This window comes from Plenodomus lingam, assembly GCF_022343315.1.
Source record: "Plenodomus lingam strain CAN1 chromosome Unknown contig_11, whole genome shotgun sequence".
Taxonomy (NCBI): Eukaryota; Fungi; Ascomycota; class Dothideomycetes; order Pleosporales; family Leptosphaeriaceae; genus Plenodomus; species Plenodomus lingam.
In genome coordinates, this window is record NW_027093929.1 from 1697337 (window position 1) to 1719375 (window position 22039).

At 47.2% G+C, this 22039-nt stretch overlaps 4 protein-coding genes across 4 annotated transcripts; 2 read left to right on the top strand and 2 right to left on the bottom strand.

Annotated features, from left to right (window-relative positions):
- Window positions 1–4440: 4440 nt before the first annotated feature.
- Window positions 4441–6217, bottom strand: IAQ61_000972 (uncharacterized protein; the record flags this gene model as incomplete). Its single annotated transcript, XM_066094903.1, has 7 exons — window positions 4441–4520; window positions 4566–4646; window positions 4702–5223; window positions 5275–5629; window positions 5680–5745; window positions 5801–5942; window positions 5997–6217. The coding sequence occupies 7 exons, from the start codon at window positions 6215–6217 to the stop codon at window positions 4441–4443; spliced, it is 1467 nt and encodes a 488-aa protein (XP_065955211.1).
- A 2242-nt stretch (window positions 6218–8459) lies between these two features.
- On the top strand, window positions 8460–10595 carry IAQ61_000973 (uncharacterized protein; the record flags this gene model as incomplete). Its single annotated transcript, XM_066094904.1, has 3 exons — window positions 8460–8535; window positions 8811–10238; window positions 10300–10595. 3 exons carry the CDS (start codon window positions 8460–8462, stop codon window positions 10593–10595), a joined length of 1800 nt encoding a protein of 599 aa, XP_065955212.1.
- Window positions 10596–10948: 353 nt separating this feature from the next.
- Window positions 10949–11299, top strand: IAQ61_000974 (uncharacterized protein; the record flags this gene model as incomplete). Its single annotated transcript, XM_066094905.1, has 1 exon — window positions 10949–11299. The coding sequence occupies one exon, from the start codon at window positions 10949–10951 to the stop codon at window positions 11297–11299; it is 351 nt and encodes a 116-aa protein (XP_065955213.1).
- A 1257-nt stretch (window positions 11300–12556) lies between these two features.
- On the bottom strand, window positions 12557–22023 carry IAQ61_000975 (uncharacterized protein; the record flags this gene model as incomplete). The annotated part of the gene is made up of 7 exons (XM_003841271.2): window positions 12557–14019; window positions 14069–14347; window positions 14394–18521; window positions 18573–19217; window positions 19265–20855; window positions 20909–21817; window positions 21862–22023. 7 exons carry the CDS (start codon window positions 22021–22023, stop codon window positions 12557–12559), a joined length of 9177 nt encoding a protein of 3058 aa, XP_003841319.2.
- Between the last annotated feature and the right edge of the window lie 16 nt (window positions 22024–22039).

Sequence of the window (22039 nt, forward strand, 5' to 3'; positions counted from 1 at the left end):
ACGAGATCCTTTGATCCAACGGTTTATAACATGAATCATGAACGCAAAATCTCAAAGTCACTACCTCCATACGTTGAGATACAAATACACACTTGGAATAGGAACTATTCCCAAAACTACAAATTCGCTACAACCTGGTTTTCTCACTGCCTATCATTTCCATCATGCACTACCTGACTTCTCCTTCCCTATATCTTTCAGAACAGCCCACACCTCATCCACCCAACCGACCATCCAATTCAGTAAATTCTACTGTCGCCCTTTAACACACACCACCCCTCTCTAACATCTTAGCCAACCAATCACAAGCCCATCATAGATACCTCCACCCATCCTCAGCCAACGATTCCCATAAGCTCTTGACGCTACCCATCAATCACAATCTAAAACACGAAAAATGGCAATCAAATCTTGTGACAGTTATGCACTTCTTGAAGCGATTCAAATATGCATATTGGTACGCGTGGTATCGTATCCTCACTGTGGTAGAGATGTAAGGTGCTAAAAATCGGTACATTTCACTGCAAAGTTTTGCACTGAGGGAAGTTGGAATATATAATGTGGTGGCCTTCAGCCTGTGCGCGCGTGTCGACATGGATGCAATTAATTTAAGTAAGGGTCGTGGTGTGTGTGAGATGGGTGAGGGCTAGTTGTATCCCCTAGATTTTACTGCATGGATACCAGATATGTCAACAATCAAGCCAGCTTGATTAATATCAAGCTGGCTTGTCAAGCTGTATACTTAAGCAAGCTAAGCTAAGGTTTAGTAATAAACAATTAATCAAGCTGCGTAAAGTTAGCTTAATTAATAAGCTTAATAAGCTTAATTAGTAACGTAAGGCTACTAGGTTTATAGTAGTAGCAAGGCTACAATACTTTTCTAGTATTAAGAGTTAGGTAAGAGTTAGGCAATAATATAAAAAAAATCCTATAACAACGCTATATATATATATATATATATAAAGGGCTTAAAATAAAACTACTACTACTATAATTTAAATACTATTAAAAAAAACTAAGTAACTTTAACCTCTATACTACCTATTTATATAGCCTTAAAAACGCTATAACTATTAAGCTTATTAATTAAGCTAATTAAGCCGCCTGATTTTACCTTATTAAGCCAATCTAAGCTGTCTTTTTTGGCCGATAGATTAAGCCAATCCAAGCTGGGGTACCTAGCTTGATTGGCTTGATTGTTGACAACTCTGATGGATACTTTTCCGTTTGGGCGTTTGGCAAGGCTTTGTACAGCAATTCTGTAGTATGGGGTTTGATTAAGATGGTGAGATAGTGGTCTGTATAGGAAGTTGTACATGTTGGTGTGGGTATTTGTTGGAAAGATGTGAGATATTAGACTTGTCTATGTTCCATCTTGATTGATTATAGACAAGTAGGTGCAGTGGGAGTAGTCACAGCGGCTTAAGAAGTTTGAGGATGGGTTCAGGTACGCATTACGTGAAGGGGAATTGGAGCGGTGGAAATTCTAGCTGGGTATTGAGATGTCGGAGATGCGCCAGATGAGGCTTTCGTATAATTCATATGGCGTGGGCTTTTTTTTTGGCTTAGAGAGGGACAAGAAGGTTTTAGTGAGGTATGATTTGCGCGGTGGCAATAATTGCCATTATCCTCACCAGAAGTTATAAGTGGATTCTTACAGCTATTCTCAAAATGTTGAGTCTTTCGTGTGCCTTAGTATCAGATATACTCAGGTTTTGATTGATTGCTAAGTCTTCGTTCATTTTATGTCGTAAGACTCGGACATGCGACATACGAATAATTATTCTAGATAAATAATTCTAGAGAACCGCAAGTCTGGCCATATTAAATATACATCATGGGTTTTGGTCATTCGCTACGTATTCTCGCTGCTGGTGTACACGGAACACGGAATACAAATGCCTTATTGAACGTAGTCTGTAAGAGCTATTATTACAAAGTTTGTTCTTCTCTGTGAGCCGAGGATCAAATTATCAGAAACATACGTTATGGATATTTTGATAAGTTACGAGTTTACTTTGAAGTAAATAAATTCTAAATTCTTCTCTCATGAAATTCTTCTCTCATGAAATTCTTCTCTCATGAAATTCTTCTCTCATGAAGTTATATATTGAGAGGACCCACACCCATATAAGCGATGAATACTGTGCGAGTTGATAAGTTTTATTGGTTGATCAAATCGTCAAGGTACGCGGTGCTCTCGTAGTCATAACAGCGCACTGACTTATTCTAGGGCATGATAATGTCACATGAGTGCATTGGTGCGATTGACATATTAGACCCCTAACTTATGCAACACTTGAAAGAGCCGCAAGATCTTAGTATATGGCGGAAGGTCTTTAGTCATGTCTAGGGTTATGCTCCACCTCCTAGAGTTGTGATGTGCATTCGCTACCATGGATCTTGCATGAATCCGCCTGACCATACGTGGGTAGTTCTCCTATACATGAATCTGGGAGCAAGGGGAGCCTGACCATACGTTGAATCTTGCCCTAGGAAATTGGGGGTACTATGTAAAGCATTTAAACTAATCGTCGATCGGGCTATGAGGCTCCGCACAAGCGGTACGCTACTTAGAGCGGAAGCTTTTTGGAACCAAAACTATGTAGGTGCTACTGGTAGTATTTGGCATACTTCAAATGTGAGGTTTTAGTAGCTTACGGCTATTCATTTCCACAAACGCTCGATCTGTGGGCGTTATGGGCGTGTTGTAAGGCGGTCGATCGTGAAAATGACAGCTTGGCAGATACAGTCTATGGCGTGTGTCACATCAAGCCACGATTTTATCACCAGAATGCCTCTCGAATATTCTTACGCGATACGATAAAGCGCGTCTTTTTTCGGCCGTGATGGTAACATTTGCTAACGAGCCTATGTGTTCGGTAGGTTCGTGTACCATACCTTATATCTTGGGACAGGGTCAGTGGCCTCAGCATCGCGCATAAGTTCAAGTGGATACGCGGCTCCATAATGTACAGAAACGAAATGCTACTCTAGTGTCTCAGCACTTATTTCGTCATCGCGCAAACTCCTGCACTGACGTTTCGATTAAGCCCCCGCATGGCTGGCAATAGGGGCTGAGGCTACGCTAACCGGAACATGTTCATGAGCCACAGCTAGCGAAAAGCCTGGTCGGCGCCAGCCGCGCGCTTGTGGCTTTAGGGCTCCATTATTTGGTAAATTCGATCGCCTCGGCGTCTCGGCATGATGTTGTCTTTGAGGTCTTGCTACCTGGTTACCTAGGTTTTGCTCTAGATAGAGGAGGAAAGGCGGTTATTCCCAGAAAAAACCCACTCGACTACGAAGAGAGGAAGGGGAAGGTAGAAGCTTCGATTATACGTATCTTTTTCATGAAGTTCGAAGGTGTCCGATTAGGCTCTTAGCTATCGTATATGCTGTAAACAACCGTGCTGATACCTACCATGTACTACTGTATGCTATTGAACTTGCCACGAAAATTTGATAGTATTTGACGCATGTTAGACAATCAGGTCATTGAGTGACAGGGGATACAAATAATCATGGGCAATGTGCCTGGACAGTTTCGGGTTTAGTAGATTGAGACCTTTGCCAACAGATTTCGTCAATCATACTAGAATTAGATCTGGATGTGCAAGAAAATACATCGCTATCTTCCCTGATAGCTTTGTATCGGTCAATGTTTACTAATAAAGGCTGTCTGCCCACTCCTGGGCTGACCAGAGCAAGTCGTGTTTCCTGATATTTGTAATAACTCCGCATCATCAGTTTCAACTTCTCAATTCGTCGAGGATTCACCTACCAGCTTCTACAACTGTACCGCCAAACCGGTAAGCAATAACCATGGGCCAAAGCTTAAAACCCCTTGGCAATTCCCATCCTGCGAGGTATCTTTTGTCAAGAACCGATTGACCGTGTGTCAGCCCGGCTTCTAACTAACTTGGACCGCTTCAAGTATCTATGGTTCAAAGTGTTCCAGACATTGCATATTTACATTTTTTGGGTGGCTCGTGTCATGGTGACACACTGCTGAGAATCTCACGCCAACACATCGGACTAAAACAATGCACTACTCCCGGTATGGAAAGTAGCACCAGAACAAAGAACTTGTCGACTTGAGCTTGGTGCACCGAATGAATCATACATGTATATGCTGAAGAGTCAGTCCTCTCGCTGTCCTTGTTACCGAGCGTTTGATTCATGACTTTTATCGGTGCCATACGTGTGACGATGACGGTTATCGCAATGAAGCCATATGCTTATCTTTAGCCATGAGAAGGTGCCTGAAGTAGCTACAAGAGCAAGAGTTCAAATATGTTTCGCAATTGCTTGCTATGAATTGAGCACACGGTATAGTAGTAGCTGAAAAACATGGTTGAAAAATTATGCGTTGGACCAAGATAAGAGCAGTACTCTATACACATATACAAATGCAAGTACCCAGAAAAGTGCGCCGAGCCGCTATGTAGTCGATGTATCCCATGCCGGGGATTCGACGTGAATATATAAGTTGTAAACAAAGGAGCTCAGGAAGAAAAGGACTATTGGGAGATAGTGAAACCGCAGGGAGACCATCTAACACTTACCTGCCTGCCACATCTTGACAGATTTGACAGTCATGCCACGGGCGACACCATCGCCCCATGTTGGCAGCCAATCATCTCTAGCTGTGACAAGAGTTAGCACAGGGCAAAATGTAGATTGTGCAAGACCGCAACACACCTTTCCAGAAGTCTCGGGCTGCAAAATCGCTCCCATCCACCCATGGCTTACCCTCACCATCCCAGAACCATCCGTTTTGTGCCCCAACAGCAACGTTGAGAATTAGGTAGAACTTTTGATCAAATGGCGCATTGGCACCCCCGGTCTTCCAGGGGTCTTCGTACAGAGTCCCATTGCTTGTGGTCAAGGTAGCAAATCCGCCTTTCTTCCACAGCCTGTTCTTATCACTGTATTTGGTATACAGAACCTGCTTCAGCCTGTTATCGAGGTATGTGAAAATATAGTTCTGCGTCCACTCGAAACCAAAAGTATGGAAACTGGATGCAAAGTCTGTGCGGCGTAGGAAGGCTGTGCTATGAGTAGCGATGTAGCCATCGTGCCTGTAGTCTGGACCCCAGTGTAGGGTTGAGGCGACGAAGTCTCGACCTTCCGGGTAGGTATACGAATTGCCGCGGAACTCTGCGATATCGATCTCGCCACTTGCTGGCCAATCTCCATAGACCGAGTCCTCCGGCATCATCCCTGATCATCATCAGTACTGCTACCATGGGAAGAAGAATTATCATTGCGCACAAATAGCAGGCCACAACCAGTCACCTTTCGCGGCTCGAGCGACAACCTCAATGCGTCCATATTTGATAGATTTCTTGCCCTTTGTGGTCATCCGTGCGGATCTGACAGGTGGCAGGATGGTTCCTATCGTCGCATTGGATCTAACACCACATGCCTTGTAATCATTCGAGGTACAAGACCCGTCGCCTTCAGAACTAGTGATGTTGAGAGTATAATCATTGAGCAACTGGTCCTCAGTGATACCAGTGGACTCAGTGGTAAGCGTTGGCACGATGTGCAATCCTTCTGCATCGACGAAACTGTTCTTCGAGTCATCTGTAGTCCAGTCGAATTCTCCGTTGCCATAGCCACCAGTCTAAATCTAGTATTAGTGAAGTCGTTGGAAATTACAGACATGTAACTTACTTGGATCTCATAGCCCCAATTATTGCGATCAATTGTTTGAAAGTTGTCCTCCATGATGAGACATTGCTGAAGTTGTTGATTAGATCTTCAGGCCATGTGCATCTGCTCCAAGGTCTCTTACATCTGGCAATTTCGCATCAGCCGCACCTGTATACGCGATGTAACCGCTTATACAAACTCCGACTGCAATGAATCCCAAGACGATCCAATTGCCGACCTTGGTCCGCTTCATCCTTGGATCTCCAGCCCATGATTGAACGTAGCTTGAGGCAATCCAGTCAATATGGATTGTTAAATGGTGAGCAATAATAACTTACTCTCCTCGCAGTCTGTAGCTCTTGAAATGTCGTGGCTGTTGTCTGGCACGATTGTACATGCTTGCACCTTCCTCGGGTATCGCGGTACTTCTCGATAAAGATGAAGGTTGCCGCGATGAGAAGTTTCCAGTTATGGAACTATCTGGCTGCAGTCTCTGAGAGGCATCAGGGGTCAATTCAGGCTCCATCTGCGTGTGAGGAACAATGTTGGGAGATTTCATGCTGCAGTCAAACAGTCGGATTCCAGTTCAATAGAGGATTGATTAAACGCGTTCAAGGACAGCCTGTTACTGTGGGTGGCATCAGGGAAGGGGATATTGGGGAGCGGTCCCGTTATTGTTGGGAGATAACGGTCCCCCAGTCAAGTAAGCCACCAATTGACAAGGACCGACAGTTTACTGGTTCGGCAGTGCGATGAGAGTCCTCCAGAAACCTGCCTACCACTGTTGAAAGTAACATGTTAAAAGTGCGGTCGTCGTACTGACATTCTGGCCCACCGCATAGACCAGGGCGAGAAGCACGGTTCTAACACAGTTGCCAGACATACCCTGACTGGTTCTTGTTAGTGTTAGTGCTGAGAGCACAACCATGGTTGCGTTAGCATATGCTGGTGTGTGGTTGCAGATGATAAGGTTCCCTTAGGGAAGCAGCCTCACCGTCATCATTCAATGGACTCTGCGCTATCAAAATTGGGGACAAAGGACCCAGAAGCACTACCCTGAGCCTCACGGAAGCTTTCGAAGGATCATACTATAACCTAGGGCCCGAACGGCCCACCTGCACCATGCATCCCGCGGTTGTTCTTATTGGACATGAAGGCAGAAACGTGCGATATGCTCCTGGCTGTTCAGAGAATGTCACCTGCAGGCCGGTAAATCGCAACGAGTGCAATGTGCATGGCCTTGCAGGTTTTCGATATTCCACCCTGTTTACCCGTATACGGTACCCCTTTGCGTCTGTGTGAAGGATTTCAATACCTCGGTTGCAAGGCTCACGTCGCCAGTCTCACAAATCGCTGGTCGGGCACGACGCCATCCCTGCTTTCACTATTATCAAACATTCTGTAAAAGCATTGACGCTCACGAACAAGCTCAAAAGAACCAGGCTGAACAAGCTGTCACGCACAGAATTTAAAGTTCAAGCTTGAGAATAGCGCAGTGGCTAGTTGATGGTAATGATTGCAGCCTCGTGCTCGGTTAGATCGGCGAACGTCCCCGTTAGCGTTGAGATAACATCCGCCCAGAAAAGTTATGGCCAAGCCCTGGTACTTCTAAATCGACTTCGTTGAAATTTACCCAGACGAACACCAGGTTTCGCGGTACCGAAAGACCGTGTCTCCAGATCGATCATTGTAGCGTTGGGGGGGTCAGGGATAAATCCGTAAAGTACTTAGTGCTATTCAACATGCTGCCGGTTCTTGTGTGCTGATATCCTAACAGGGAACATGTCTGTGCCTTAAAATCAAGTCGATCATTACATCATGATAAGAAAATCGATTTCTGCTGCTGCCCATTGCTACTGGTTGCATAAGTGCTGAAACTGACTGGCAGGATATGGATTGACTTCGCACGCGAGTATTGCTTAGTTTGCTTTTAGTGTCAAAGGAAGTGTAAGAATAACGAAAGATTTTAGCTTGAAGCTTGAAGAAACTTGAACAGGGCCAATTTTGTATCGGGTACAAAGCGAGCAACTGTCCTAGTGTTCACTGCCGTCTCTATTGATGTGGTCCATAGAGACTAACATCTGGTGTCAGGTACAGGTACAGATACCGGGCCCAAAAAGTTTGGAATGTGGCAGGCCCAGATGTCAAATATATAACCTGTAAATTGGGAGCAGTACCGCCATGAAACATAGTCGCTCCTCAATTGCGAGCGGCTGGCACTCCTGAGCAGGACCCATCAAACGGGGCAGTGGCCAGGGCTCGTGCAACTCCAGGATAACAATAGAACCCTGAAAGCTTGACACATGCAAGAAAGTCCAGATATGCCCCCTCGACTGGTGAGTTCGACTAACATGTCTCCACAACGGCTTACGCACTGATCTCCATCCATGAATCATCCCGATCTCTCGTATAGGAGAACGGTCTCAGCTGGACCCACGCAAGGGGCTCGATAGTGTGAACGGTACGTGTAGCTGTGCCCATGTCATGGAGGTTGATGCTAAACCCCTGTCAACATAACCAGTGACAGTGGTCTAGAGCATTATCAATTCTTGCATCTTAATATCTTCCCCCTACAACCCGCTTCTCAATCCTTCTGTATCTTTACCCTTGTAATCGATTCACTATCGCTGTCGGCCTTTCGTCGTAGGGCTATATTGCCCGTCACCTTCCTTTATTGGTTTCAGTTCACGCTTCATTCGTTCTGCAGTTGATACTGCGTCGAACACTCGCTCACGACACTCATTTTCTTACCTTATATTGTCCATACTACTAATTCCGTACTCTCACGGGCTTCCGTCACAATGTCCAGTAATTATTCTATCCAGTTCGAAGGGTCAAGACCAGCGACGGCCTCAAGGAGGCAGTCGTTTACCGGAAGTATGACCGACTCCATTCGTTTCGCACAGTCACAGACATCTCTTGGTCGTCCGTCCGCTCTTCGGCCGACGACCATGAAGATTGATGAAGACAAACGCTACCGTGCAGTAAGTCTACTAGCCTAGGAAGCCCTTCGCTATCTACTAATATGTATTAGATCATCAAACATCTCCATGCCAAAGCTTGTTCGATGCGATGGATGACATCAGAACCCTCATATCCAGCAACATGCGAAGGCGTTCTCATCCGGAAAGGTGCAGGGGAGTATGTTACAGAGCCACGGACAACTGATCAGCTTCTTCTCCATGCAGTGCAACGGATCAACCCTGGTGTTGCCTTAACGATGTCTACCGACGGTACACAAGCAATCTTCGATGTCCTTGAACCGTTTGAGACCGAGTTGATGTTCCAAAATGGATCTCAGATTCAAATCTTTGACTCCATGGCCGATGTCACTGCCTGTTCTACAATCAAGAAATTTCAGTATGCCGCTCTTATTCGACAAGAGCGGCTTCTGCTTGTATGGCACGACGACCTTGGAGCCATTTTGTCTCAAGCCATGGAGATCGAATCGAGGATATTGGCTCTCGTATGGGGGACCTCCAAGTCTCCTTTCAGTGGCTTTGATAGCGCTATACAGTCAAGCGCAAATTCTACCATGGGCTCCAGTGTCGACTTTGATGTCTCGAAGGAAAAGGATGTTGATGTCAATGCCGAAGAGGTTGATGTTGACGCCGAGAAAGCTGAAGGACCCAAAGAGTCACTCGCACGACCACTCATCTTCACAAGTTCCATCTTCGTTGGCTTAGCCATGGTGCTAATAATAATCCTGGTGTTTGGGCTTGGCAACCGTCAACTGATTCTTCAGACCATGACCGATCATTTTTATCCTCGTCTACTTCTAGTCCTTACGGAACCAATCTGGGTGGCCTTGGGTCTCTTCTTCGTCGTCGTTGTTTTTGGTAACTTGTTTGAAGTCATCGGGCCCATTGGAGGTGTCAAGTCAAACAGTCGTTTCCACAGCGCGATCAAGCCCAACTTGGCGCAGGCACGTTCTCTCGGGTTCACACCAGCACCAATTACGATTCAAATGCCCATCTACACAGAGTCGCTAGAAGGTGTTGTCAAGCCCACTGTCGCCAGTTTGCAAGCAGCTATCTCGTATTATGAATCGCGCGGTGGTACAGCACGTATATTCATGAACGATGATGGCATGGCAATCCGTTCCGAAGAGGACAACCAAAAGTTTCTGGAATTTTACAAGAATAATAACATCGGTTGGGTATCTCGTCCTAAGCACAACCACGAAGGGTTCGTACGCAGGGGGAAATTCAAGAAGGCATCCAACATGAACTTCGCCCTCAATGTTTCAAATCGCGTAGAGGACCAGCTCCAAGCGCTGGTCGACAACAGGTACGAGAAGGGAAATGCAGCAATTACTGAAAAGGAAGAGCTTGATCTTTATTACGAGGCGCTTGACATTGTGCTGGCGGCCGACCCACGAGCAAAAGCTGGTGGTAACATCCGCATGGGAGAGATCATTCTTATTGTTGACTCAGACACCATTGTACCTGAGGATTGCCTCATGTATGGAGCAGCGGAGATGTTTCTATCCCCTGAAGTTGCCATCATCCAACATGCAACTGGTGTCATGCAGGTACAGTATGATTACTTTGAGAACGGTAAGTACCTGCATCCTGTACGTATGGGCAGCAAGCTAAATACCGCCAGGCATCACATACTTCACAAACCTTGTGTACACAGCCATTCGATTTTCCGTTGGCAGTGGTGAAGTCGCACCTTTCGTCGGTCACAATGCTTTCTTGCGATGGCAAGCTGTTCAGTCGGTAGGCAACCCCCCAGAAGAAAACGGCTACGTTTGCTTCTGGTCCGAAAGTCACGTCTCTGAAGATTTCGATATCGCGCTCCGTCTCCAAATTGGAGGCAACATCGTTCGATTGGCCAGCTACCATGGGTGTGGATTTAAGGAGGGAGTATCGTTGTCCATCTTTGATGAACTGGACCGATGGGAGAAGTATGTCATGTGGGCATCAATGTAACGAACTCTGCTAACAAGTTTTGTAGATACGCATACGGTTGCAACGAACTCGTGTTCAATCCAGTCCACACCTGGCTCTGGAAATCTCCCTTTACAAAACTCTTCCGCACATTCTTGACTTCCAACATTCAACTCTCATCTAAAATCAGTATCTGCGGCTACATCTTCTCCTACTATGCCCTTGGGTCTGCCGTCCCTCTTGGCGCCTTGAATTACTTCCTTGTTGGATGGCTCAACGGCGACCTTGACAAGTACTATGTGCCCTCATGGCAGAGTAAGTAGATTACAATCCGTTTCCCATTCTGTATATTGACGTCTCCAGTTTTTGTTACCTTGATCGTCGTCTTCAACTTAATGTCGAACATCTGCTTCGCTGTTATGCGGTATCGAATCGGCGAAGCTGGACTCTTGCAAGCACTTTTCGAAAATCTAAAGTGGATGCCCTTCTTCATGATCTTCTTCGGCGGTGTCTCCTTCCACATCCTCTTGGCTATCTGCGCACACATGTTCAGTATCGACATGAGCTGGGGCGCTACGGCCAAGGAGAAAGATAACTCCAACTTTTTCGCCGAGGTCCCGAAGATCTGGAAGAGGTTTAAGTGGATGTACATGATGATGTTTGCCATGGTCGGAGGTATGATTTACCTCGGCAAGTTCGCTCCGCATGGGTGGGAGATCGATGGCTTGACTGCCGTCCTTCCGTAAGTGGCATGAAGTAAACCTACATTCTGATCGCTAACTTGCTGAATAGGTGGTCGGTCACCGTCATAATGCACTGTCTTCTGCCTATCGCGTTGAACCCTTCCCTGACTGTCTTCAACTACTAGGGCATATTGAGCGCTCTTTCTTTACGTTGCATGAATACACAAATGGAGTTTTGATTTCGCAATGCAATCTGATGAATTGTTATCATTGATGGACGCAATACCTGTATTTATAGAACCAAGTCCATTTCTTGTGATTAGCACACAATAGACACAAACGAATAATGTAATCCACCATTGAATGTGGAAAAAGAGCCACCTGTTTACAAAAGATGCTGTCTCCAGAATGGAAGCTTTCAGAAAATTGACGGTGCGGATCGTCCGTGGTGATGAAGCACGACGAGATGGACGCGTCGCATCCAAAGGGCCGTGGAGACGCGATGCTGAGCAGCGAACCTACTATTGTCAGCTGGACGCATTTCCCATCGTGTACTCGATCATTATTATGTGCTGGCATAGATTGCTGGAAATTAAGGCTACCTCAATGACACTTGTAACTTTGAAACATACTGACCCTAAGAGCTCTTTGTAGTAGGATTGAGGATTATCGCATGACGCAGCCTTCAATAATCATCTCAGTCATTGGCATCATTGGCTCTTACAATTCACAGATTTTCCTCTGATACCAAAGCAAGGCGATGTCAGGACTCATTAGAGTGATCCAATTGAGTGGTCTCTCCACAAGTAGTTGCTGGGCTACTCGAACTCGCTGGTGTCGGCTACATCGTCGATTCCTACCAATATCGGATCTCGGATCCATCCAGCCATCATGCTACGTACGTACCTGGACCTCAACGACCCGTCCGAAGAAGTTTACCATATCAGCGGCCTAGGTCCTCAAACTGAGTAGGATTCTACTATACGCTTTTGTTGCATACAATGCAAATGACACCATTGTTTGATATTGTTTGATTTATATATTTGGGTGACCAAGAGGCTTAGCAAGGCACGCCAACTAAGAACGCGAAATGCTTTCATTATTATATTAATTGGAAGATTGTGCAAGTAGGACAATCAGCGAGTGTGCAGAAAAAACTGTGCCGCCTGCTAATGCAAATCCCAATTTTTAGATGATAAAAATTCAGAGTATTTTGATAATGACTCTTTTAACAAAAGAGAGAGAAAGGGAATGAAAAATGGGAAGGACGAAAAGATAAAGAGAAAAAAAAAAGAAAGAGGTAAGTAAGAACACCCTTATTCACAAACGCCCACCGAAATCATCATATTCAATAGTTTCCATCTCGCTCAGATGACTTCGGATCCGAGTGCTGCTTCTCGCACTGTCGTAACCTGGAACGTTCTGTCTTACGACTAATAAATCCCTTCTCGTATCTGTTTGTGGGGCACAGTACGAGCTCCTCGCACTGCTGTTGTTGCTACCTGAATTGCTACCCGAGTTGCGATAAGCAGGATGCACAGGCCGTTTTCCTTTTGCACTAGGTGATGGTGACACGGGACGTCCATCCTGGGTACGAGAATGTGTTCTTGGCGGACGAGTCACCAGCGGGGGCGATCCATCTTCTTCCGAGTTTGCGTATCTGATCGATGAGTCTGGTGTGCGCATGCCGCTTCGGTCATGCTCCCATGTTGGTAAGGAATATGTCGAGGAGCGTGCAGATTCATCCATATAGAAGGATGAGAAAGAAGATGCGCCGGAATGCCTTTGATTGGCCCATGGCCGTGGGTGGAGCATCATTTCCATCTGAGGGTCGAAAACTTCGCTGTAAGTCGCCTCGACTTCTTGCTGTTGCCGGGCTACTCGAGAACGAAGTGAAAGCATACGAGTTGGGGTCTTCGGTGGTATGATCCGCTTGTCAATACCCAACATTTCATAGTAGGCTTTGCCGATCCACAGCATCTGCTCATGTTCCCGTAGATATCTGTCGCCACCAAACGACTTTTGCACGATGTTTCGGGCCATCATTCCTAATTTGCGGCGGTACTCAGATTTTTCGTACATGCGACGTGTAATGATCTCGACGTCTTTGGGCGTGGGCTTGTGCGGTAGTATAGGTGCCGCAACTCCGGGGGCATCGTCTGCATACTGAGCCCACTCATCCAACATGCCCAGAAGATTGATTTGGGCGCGCGCAAGACCGTAAGCATCATTCGGTGCGACAACTTCGCTGTAACGTTTCCCATCATCAGGGTCTGTGAGGACACGAAGCGATGCGCCTACGTCAGTACAAACGACAGGGGCACCAGTCAAAGCAGCCTCGCCGAGAGCGAGAGGCAAACCTTCTGATACGGAAGAGTTGAGGAACAACCACGTATCAGCAAGAACCTTGGCCGGATCAGCAGTGCCTCGCATTGCCACCTGTTGTCCGAGACCTTTGCAAGCGAGGATCTCCTGACATTCTGAGGAATAGACTGGCGATTTGTTCAGTGCGCCGTAAATATCGAGCTGGTAATCTTTGAAACCCCACTCATTTGTGATGATGTCTGCTGCAAGGAGAGCAGTCTTGATATCTTTTGCAAACCAAACGTGGGACAGCATCGTCACAGTCGGCTTCTTTGTCTTGATCTCAGTCACCGGAGAAAATTTCTGCATGTCAGTGATTCCGTTGACGATGGGGTCGACCTTCCGACGAAAGACGTTGCGGTGAGTGAGCTGCCCTTTCGAGCTGCCGATCTCTACTTCCCAACCAGGATTGAAGAAATCTATGTTGCGTTAGCTCCTGATAGTCCGGAGTGAAAACGAGAAACTGACCTGCGCAAGGAAGGATCTGATCAGCGTGGTGGAGAATGAGACATGAAGTGAGCTTCATCAAACCCAGGAGAGAATTTCGTATGAACGGTGGCAATGTGCACATAGCAGAAGAGAGATAAAGGTTTGTCTCGCGCCACGATATTGCGTGATCCCAAATCTGCAAGGTGCAATTCCGTTTCAATTTGCAGACAATACCATAAGATGCCGAAACACTGTGGTGCGATGCCTGGAAAACATGAGGGATCTTGTCAGGGATCGGGATTGAGAAGATAAATAGATCTGTTGAGGTCAGCTGTGTTAGAAAATTTGTCGATCAAGATCTTACATCGGTACCACAACTCCAAGGCTGTGTCAAAATGGCTTAATGTCGGAAGCTCAGTACGAAACCATTCCGATGGCGGTTGTGCATTGGGCATGTCGTCAGCCAACCATAGCTCTCTCCATGTGTCTTTGACAATGTCGCTTGTCCAGACCTCCTTCCAGTGACGCGAATCTTCAAAATAGGTGTTCAAATTCAGCAAGGCTCTTGTTGCTTGATTGACGTCTGCGACAGTCATATCCAAAGCCCTTGCACCTCGGACCAAGGCTGTCAACGTTGGTATGAAGTTGATTTTGATATCAGTAATTGTGGCTTCTTTCACCAGATGATCAACCTCGCTGTCCAGTTTGTTTGTAAACATGCCATGATTTGGGTGCATGAAGTCTAGACCCCACAATGGTATGACTTTGAGCGACTCAACGTTCTCTTCCGTCTGGTGTTTCGGCAGACCGAAGTCGTTTGCAGATTCGACGACCATGTGCCACTTGATAGTGCGCAAATTGTTAATAAGGTCGCGTCGACATGCGGAAACACCACCACCTTCATTAGGCCAGGTGCCCGTGTCAACTGCGATGACGTGCAGACTGCGATCAGTGTCACGCTGTAGAGTCTTTGTTCTTGTAAAGATCACAGCATCACCCCCTTGACCAAAGCTGAAGAGATCGCCAAGTCGGATGGCAAGAGGAGTCCAGGCACTGATATCGCTTGTCAGGTCCGAGCTCGCCATTATTGCATCAGCATGTAAAGCAAGGTAATTTTCTGCCTTTGCTAAACTGCCACGGTCGCGACGCCTCCAGTAGGTTTTGAGTAACGGTTCTCTGCGGATGAGTTCTTCATCTACCCACCGAATGACGACACCGTCCAGATCATTACGTTTCTTCCACGCTTTCCAAAGTTGTGACCGAGCTTTTGAGGTAGATATCTCCTGTTGCTTGATGTTCTTCCGGAAGATTCTGCTCATCAAGCTTGATGTAGGAGCTTTGAAGGACAAGAGTGGATTCTCGTCAATGAACGTACAGCCCGTAGGTTTCTTAAGAACGCCGAGCCAATCATGGCGAATCATATCAGGGGTCTCGACTAGATGACCGTTCAACTTCGTAGTGATTGCCGGATGAAACTTGTGGTCGTAGAACCATGTGCATTCGTACACATCAGCCCCTACCACGAAGGTAGCCTCATGTACACGAGGTGTCGGAATCCAGCGTTCCATTTTCTCTGCATGTCTAACGGGAGGGGCGCACCAGCTCACATTGGCCGACATGTGCGGAAGGACAAACTCGGCGCGTAGCAGTTCATCGTCAAACTTCGCGTTTTTTCGGTAACGGTACTTGAAGCGGACCAAGTTGCCATCGCTGATGTAACTTCCCGATTCGATATGACCTTTGCGATTGTAGAATACCTTAGTGCCTTCCTCAGCACCAGTGACACATGTTCTGCTCAAGGGTATTCGGCCGTTCTTCACTTTGGCTATCTTGGCCTTTCGCTTGCTTCGCTTGGTGGGATAATCGTAGGCGTATATGTTCCCTGATTCACCTTTTTTGAACTCTTCGCGCTGGATAATCCGCAACTGCTCGTCATAGTGCAATACTCTGACGTGGCCACGCTGAGGCTCTTGCCGAAGCTCACCTGTGAAGACCACTAGCTTGAACTGACCAGACTCGGTAGAATGTACGAATGCTGTTTCAGTGTCTCCATGGCCTTTAATGATAAGTCGATTCTTCTTTTGAATGATGACGTTTCCTTTGACAGTTCCAGCGAGGCCGGCAATATCCTTTCGACCATGGTATAAAAAGAAAGGTAGTACAATCGACATTGTAATTCGACTGTAAATCCATAGGCCAGTAAGGAAGAAGGTTGCCGGCTTTGCCAAAAGTTTCGGCGTTTTATTCAACGCGCCATTCAATTCGCGCTGATACTCCGGATCCGCCATGCAGGCCAGTATGAAGAACTTCGCCCAAGTACCGCAAAGGTGGTAAACATAAGCAACAGGAATGCGAATGTATTCGGTGAATATTGTGACCATAGAGGTAGCAGAGTGATTCAGGACCGGGTGGTAATTTTCCTGTATATCAGCTGTGGCCTGTCGATACTCTTTCTCCGTAAATGCTCGGTCACCTTGACTTAGGAAGAAGCCGAGTTTATTGATGGTCAGGAAGGCACCCAAGTCATATCGGGCTATGCGTGAGAATAATGTACAGGATTCTTCTGCTGCAACGTTGTTGTTGATCCAGGAGAGCTCATAGTTTGTGTAGTTGCCACGCTCACCAAGGCAACGTCGCAAAAAAAGCTTACGCATCTCGAGGGGGAAAGTGTCCCATTTGGTATCGCAATCGAAGCCCATACATAGATGTCGCAAAAGCTCTTTGCGACACGTGCTTTCGAAGGTAATGGCTTTTGATCCCGAAGCTTTTGCAGGCATACCTCGTCTGGTGCACTCTGAAACGATGTAGTCTCCGCCACTGATCGTTATTCGAGAAGCCAAAATTGACTCTGTAATGACAGCTTGGTGGGAAGGCACGGCAAAGAGGGTTTCCACGCATGCATGGAGCAGAGTCTCGGCAATGGCTTGAGTATTACTGTTGACGTTAGGCTGACCAGAGGACGGATCAGTCGCGTCAGAAGCAATGTACAAGATCATATGCCCCTGATCGTAGTGAGATATGGCTCGAAGATCCGCTCCAACTTCTGTGGCTCTCTGCTTTGGGAAGATCAGAACTTTGATCATGTCATTCTTCCATGCCCGCACTATGCTCTGAACCAAGACTCGTAGATTCGGGTACGCCTTCATAGCCAATTGCGAGATACTCTCATCTATGTTCTTCAATAAGAGAGCTACAATTTGCTCGCCTGATTGGTCGGTGGGCCGCACAGGGTATCGGTTCTCTTTCGGAGCAGCTCTGATCTTGTCACAAAAGGCTCCGAGCTCACTCTGGCTAAACTTTTCATCCACGCCCGCAGTGTTGTAAGCGCGATACTTTTGGTATGAGGGCCATTGAGCTTTTTGCCGAGAGGACAAACCGGCAATGGCATCGAAGCTTGCGGGGCGAGCTGATTGCGGCGACCGTCGAAATATTTCCGAGATCCATTTTCGAAAATCGTAATCGTTAGATAGTCCTAGCTTGGCTGTTCGGAAAGATAGCAAAGCCGCTGTCCAGGTTGAGATTGCGAGTGCAATCACGAAGTTGTATCCAAAGTCTGGGAGAACCACCACCAGAACGCTTCCAATGATAATGCCCAGCAAAACTGCTGCAAGCAAAGGCAATAGTACGTGAGGCCCAGAGAATATCTTGTTGTACTGGTACAGCAACAATCCACTGTAGGCCCCTACGTAAGCGAGGAACATGATCAATCCAGTCGAGGAACCATTGAACACCCATATGAGGCAGGCACAAACAGCCAATCCCCAGACGTGGACCCCGATGAAACGGGCTAAGGTTCCAAAGTATAGATGGCGTCGAAATTTCTGGTCGTTGGCCTTCGCCTGTCTGATCTGTGCCGCATTCTCGATGGACATCGGTGATAGCTGCTCGGAGAGGGTGTGAAGATGCTGTGCTTTATAATCCAGTAGCACCGCTCCTATCAGATAGTATGCCAGGCCGAATCCAACAGACAGACGAAGGGTTTCATTTGTCGAATCTCCGCCCAGACCAACCTGACGACCGCCATGAATTAGATTCAGCCAGCGATCCATGAGAGCGACCACGAAATACAGGACACCACAGTAGATTTCGTCGCCTGCTGTCCGCCAATGTATGAAGGAATTATGCAGGCGAATACCTTTCTGAGACTGCTGCATGCTTTCAAGTGCGACTTGCGTTTCGAGATTCCAGGTAGAACTGTACGGGATCGGCCGCTTTGTATCTGTGATGCGACAGTACCAATCTAGAAGAAATAGCGTTGAATCCCAACAGTCCGACAGTTGCTTAACAAGAGTGTCCTTGGCTGCCTTCTGCCATAGGCGACGGTCTTTTTCCTTCATCACTGCATCGTACAGCTCTTTTCGGCAAAGGGACAGTATCGCGGGCTCACTGAGACCTTGGAAAATCTCAGGTTCCTCAGCCACCAATTCCTGGCGCGCCTGGCTTGTATTACTGGCAATTATGGTGGTATTCGGCCTTTTGCTTAAGCGTTTGCCTGCAGACAATATTAGAATATGTTTGTAGATCAAAGCACATGGATACAAACCTTCGGGTGCTCTTGAATTGAGTGCTAGCTTCTGCTCGGCATGTCGTCGAATGTACCACGCTTTGATGTCGGCATCGTTTAGTGTCTTAATACTGTGGTACCAGGTAACCCATTGAGTCGCTACCCTTCGCGTACCTAGAATCAGGAGGATAACGAAGGCATAGAGAACACCTAGATATATATAGATGTCACGGTCTGGGATGAACATGGTCAACACCGGTGCTATCACTAACGTCGGGACGACGGCGATGATGACCTTGCGGCCGTTGAGGAAGCTAGATCCGGGAATCTGATAAGTGGACAGTACGGCAAGTACTGATAAGTATGCTGTCAATCCCAAGAGGTAGAGAAAAAAAACTATTCCTTGCCCGGGCCCTACGACTGCAGATACGATGACGAATCCTATGATGCATCCAGCCAGGGCCAATGCAAGGCCGCCGATTAAACGGGTGAGGACGAACATGTTGGCAGCGGAGAAAGCCATGGAGATTAGATAATAGGTGCCTCCAATGGAAATCCAGGTTCCTATGGCTCCCGAGAGGAGTAATGAGCACATGAGAGCAAGTGTCGCATACTCCAACTGGGCTTCACTCATACGCGTACTTAGGTAAAGTCCACGCCCAATGGTGGAGAGAAGTACGATATCTGCCTTCATTAGCATATTTCCTTTAGGTTTATCGTTCCAAACCTACCGACAAGCGCTGGTATCGCAAATACACTCAAAAAGGTGAATCGACGATATGCAGGCATGACAGACGCCTTTTGCTTCGGATCGATGTCGGTCTGTGCCGCAGCGTAAGCTGATGCATACGATGGTGCGTTGAAGAGCCACATTGGAGGTTGATGTTCCTCCTGGTTATAATGGTCCCGATGCTTCTTGGATAGCAGTACACCGATATCACTGGGTTTGATATCGAAATACGCTTCACATCGTGAGCCAAGAGCAAACAACTCTGCGAATGCCGCACTTTGATCTGAGTATTGATTGAACAGAGGGTTACGGTCCGACACTTCGATGTAAACTTCTTCAAATGCCGCTCTCCTAGCTGCGCAGAACAGAGAGAAGAGTACAAAGTCGGCCGCAGAATCAAGAGTCTTGTGGCGACCAAGGATCTCGATGGCTGAAGTTACTGCGTCTAGCTTGTCATGGTCTCGGGACCACAGAATGTTGTAGAACTTCTCGGCGATGTGTTTGAATAGCTTCAAGGCATTCTCCCGTTCAGGTGTTGGTAAACCACAGAGGCGATACCATTGGAGCTTAGCTACCACTAGTTGTTCTTCCGTGATCGCGCCACTGATGTAGTCCAGATTGCTTTGCTTCTTGAATTGGTGATATGTGGGAACTTCTATCAGCAACGTCTCACATTGCTGACGAATTCGCGAAAGCAGTGGGCATTGAGGATCCCATTCTGTGTGCTGAAGATGCTGTAGGTAGAGTAGGGTCTCCGAGGTTGAGAGTTGATTGAGGTCTTGCTCTAAACGGTAGGGCAGAATACTGGTCGTTGTCAAACTGCTCTCGTACTCGCACAACTCTTGCTCAGCTAGAAAGCATTGATACCGCGAGAAGCCTAATCGGCTCAAATACGTATGGAGCAACACCGTGTTGAGGTCCTGGACTGACTTGGAGATGTACATGATGACGGAACCAGATCTAGAATGCGATTCCCATACCGACCAAAACTGGCCACCGGTAGGGGTATGAAAACCAGAGTCAAGTCCAATAAACGCTTGAAACTGGTCAGAGTTTTCAGCGTCATCAGTAGTCTCAGCTAGCATCCTGGCGAAGTTCGCTATTGCACCTCGTAGAGTCGGCTCGCTGTCCAAGAAATCGCTATCGCGAAGCCCGTAGCTGCCCAGAATAGTCGAAGCTTGATGAAGCTCTTTGGTGGAGAGACGGTTGAGTAGCCTTAGATCTCTCAATCGTCTCTGTGATTTAAGAACGTGATCGAAGTCCGCCTTGGTAGCATTGAGGCCAATGGGAAAGCAGCCCAAAGCTTCGTAGATGGTTCCGTCAAATGCGCAGGACAACGGGTTGCTCATCTGCTTTGAAGGAACCAGGGCCCAGTCCAACACGCTCGTTTCCGGGCACTCAGGTGAAGGAGACACCAAAATTCCATTTCCATCTATTTGGAGATGCTCTGGGGTGAGCGTAGATGTGCTCGAAATATCGTCGTCGATGCCTAGTTCAAAGTTATCGAGACCGGCAAGTACGTCGGTTACCAGCGGAAACACGCTCTGTAGCGGGACATAATCATCTTCCACGCTAGAGCGTCCGGTTGAGAGCTAAATGATGTGAGGATACGATGCAAAGATGTATAGATGCGGCAAAAACTTACTGTTCGCGCAGTACGATAGGTCTCATGCACGTTCATCACCCCTCGAGTTTTCAGCCACTGGAATGCTGACAGCGGCTCTTCGAAAGAGCGCGTCTCGGAAATGTTGGTAAGAGCACATTGTCGGGAGAAAAAAGGAACGGCTCCATGATAGTTGCACCACATGTGAGCCCTCCTAACCACTGCATGCGAAAGTTCGACATCATCTGCCACAGTGTCCCACATCATTGTGATGAAGGTTCGTTGACATGCCTGGGAGACGAATGCTTTCGTGGTCGTTTTCATCTTCTCCATGTCGAAAAAGTCTCGTCGCTCTCCACTCTCCAGAATGGTACCGTTCCGGACAACCACACCGGCGAATCGTTGGAATTCGAGATTCTCAATGCCGTCCAGGAACTCCGGAGGGCTTATCTCGAGGTAAACATCCAGTCCAAATGCAGCAATCAGTTTTGCAAGCCCGTTGAGCAATGGAGCCGTCATTCGCTCACGCCAACCTGCGACCAAAACACCTGTGAAATACCGACTCTTGCCCTCCTGTCGGATGGTTCGTTGAATGGTCGAGGACACCATATAGGCAGCTTGAGCCATGTTGAGCTCATTCTCCATGGCTTCAAATGTGATGATCTGAAGAAGATCGAGCCTCGCAATGATTTGAGGCCCGAACGGGACAGTCCCATCACTGACAGCTTCAAGAACTCCTGACTCGCCATAATCTAACACAACCGCATCCCATTGTGATAGTGTCTGAACCTCCTCTGGGGTAGGAGGAGCGCTGAGGGGTCCAAGATATACGCCGAAAGAGGAAGGTTTTTGTGGAGGGGAATGTGTCTTACACACTACATTCGAGCTTTGTGAGAGGATGTGGATGCGTTCTTGCACCGATCGTGGCAAAGCATGGACGTCTTTTTTGGACTGTACAGTGTTAAAGGCGCACTTCAGGCTTCTTTTTGACTTACCTTGACAGCATTGCGTATGGAGCGATACAGGTACCAAAGAAACGTAAGAATCCCAACGAGTCCACTGGCACTGATGATGGCCACGAGCACCCAATCCCACCACCCTTGCAGCACTTCATGCCCTTTGAAGGCCTGAATTCCCAGTATGTCTGGTGTCCCCATGATCCTGAATCAAGAA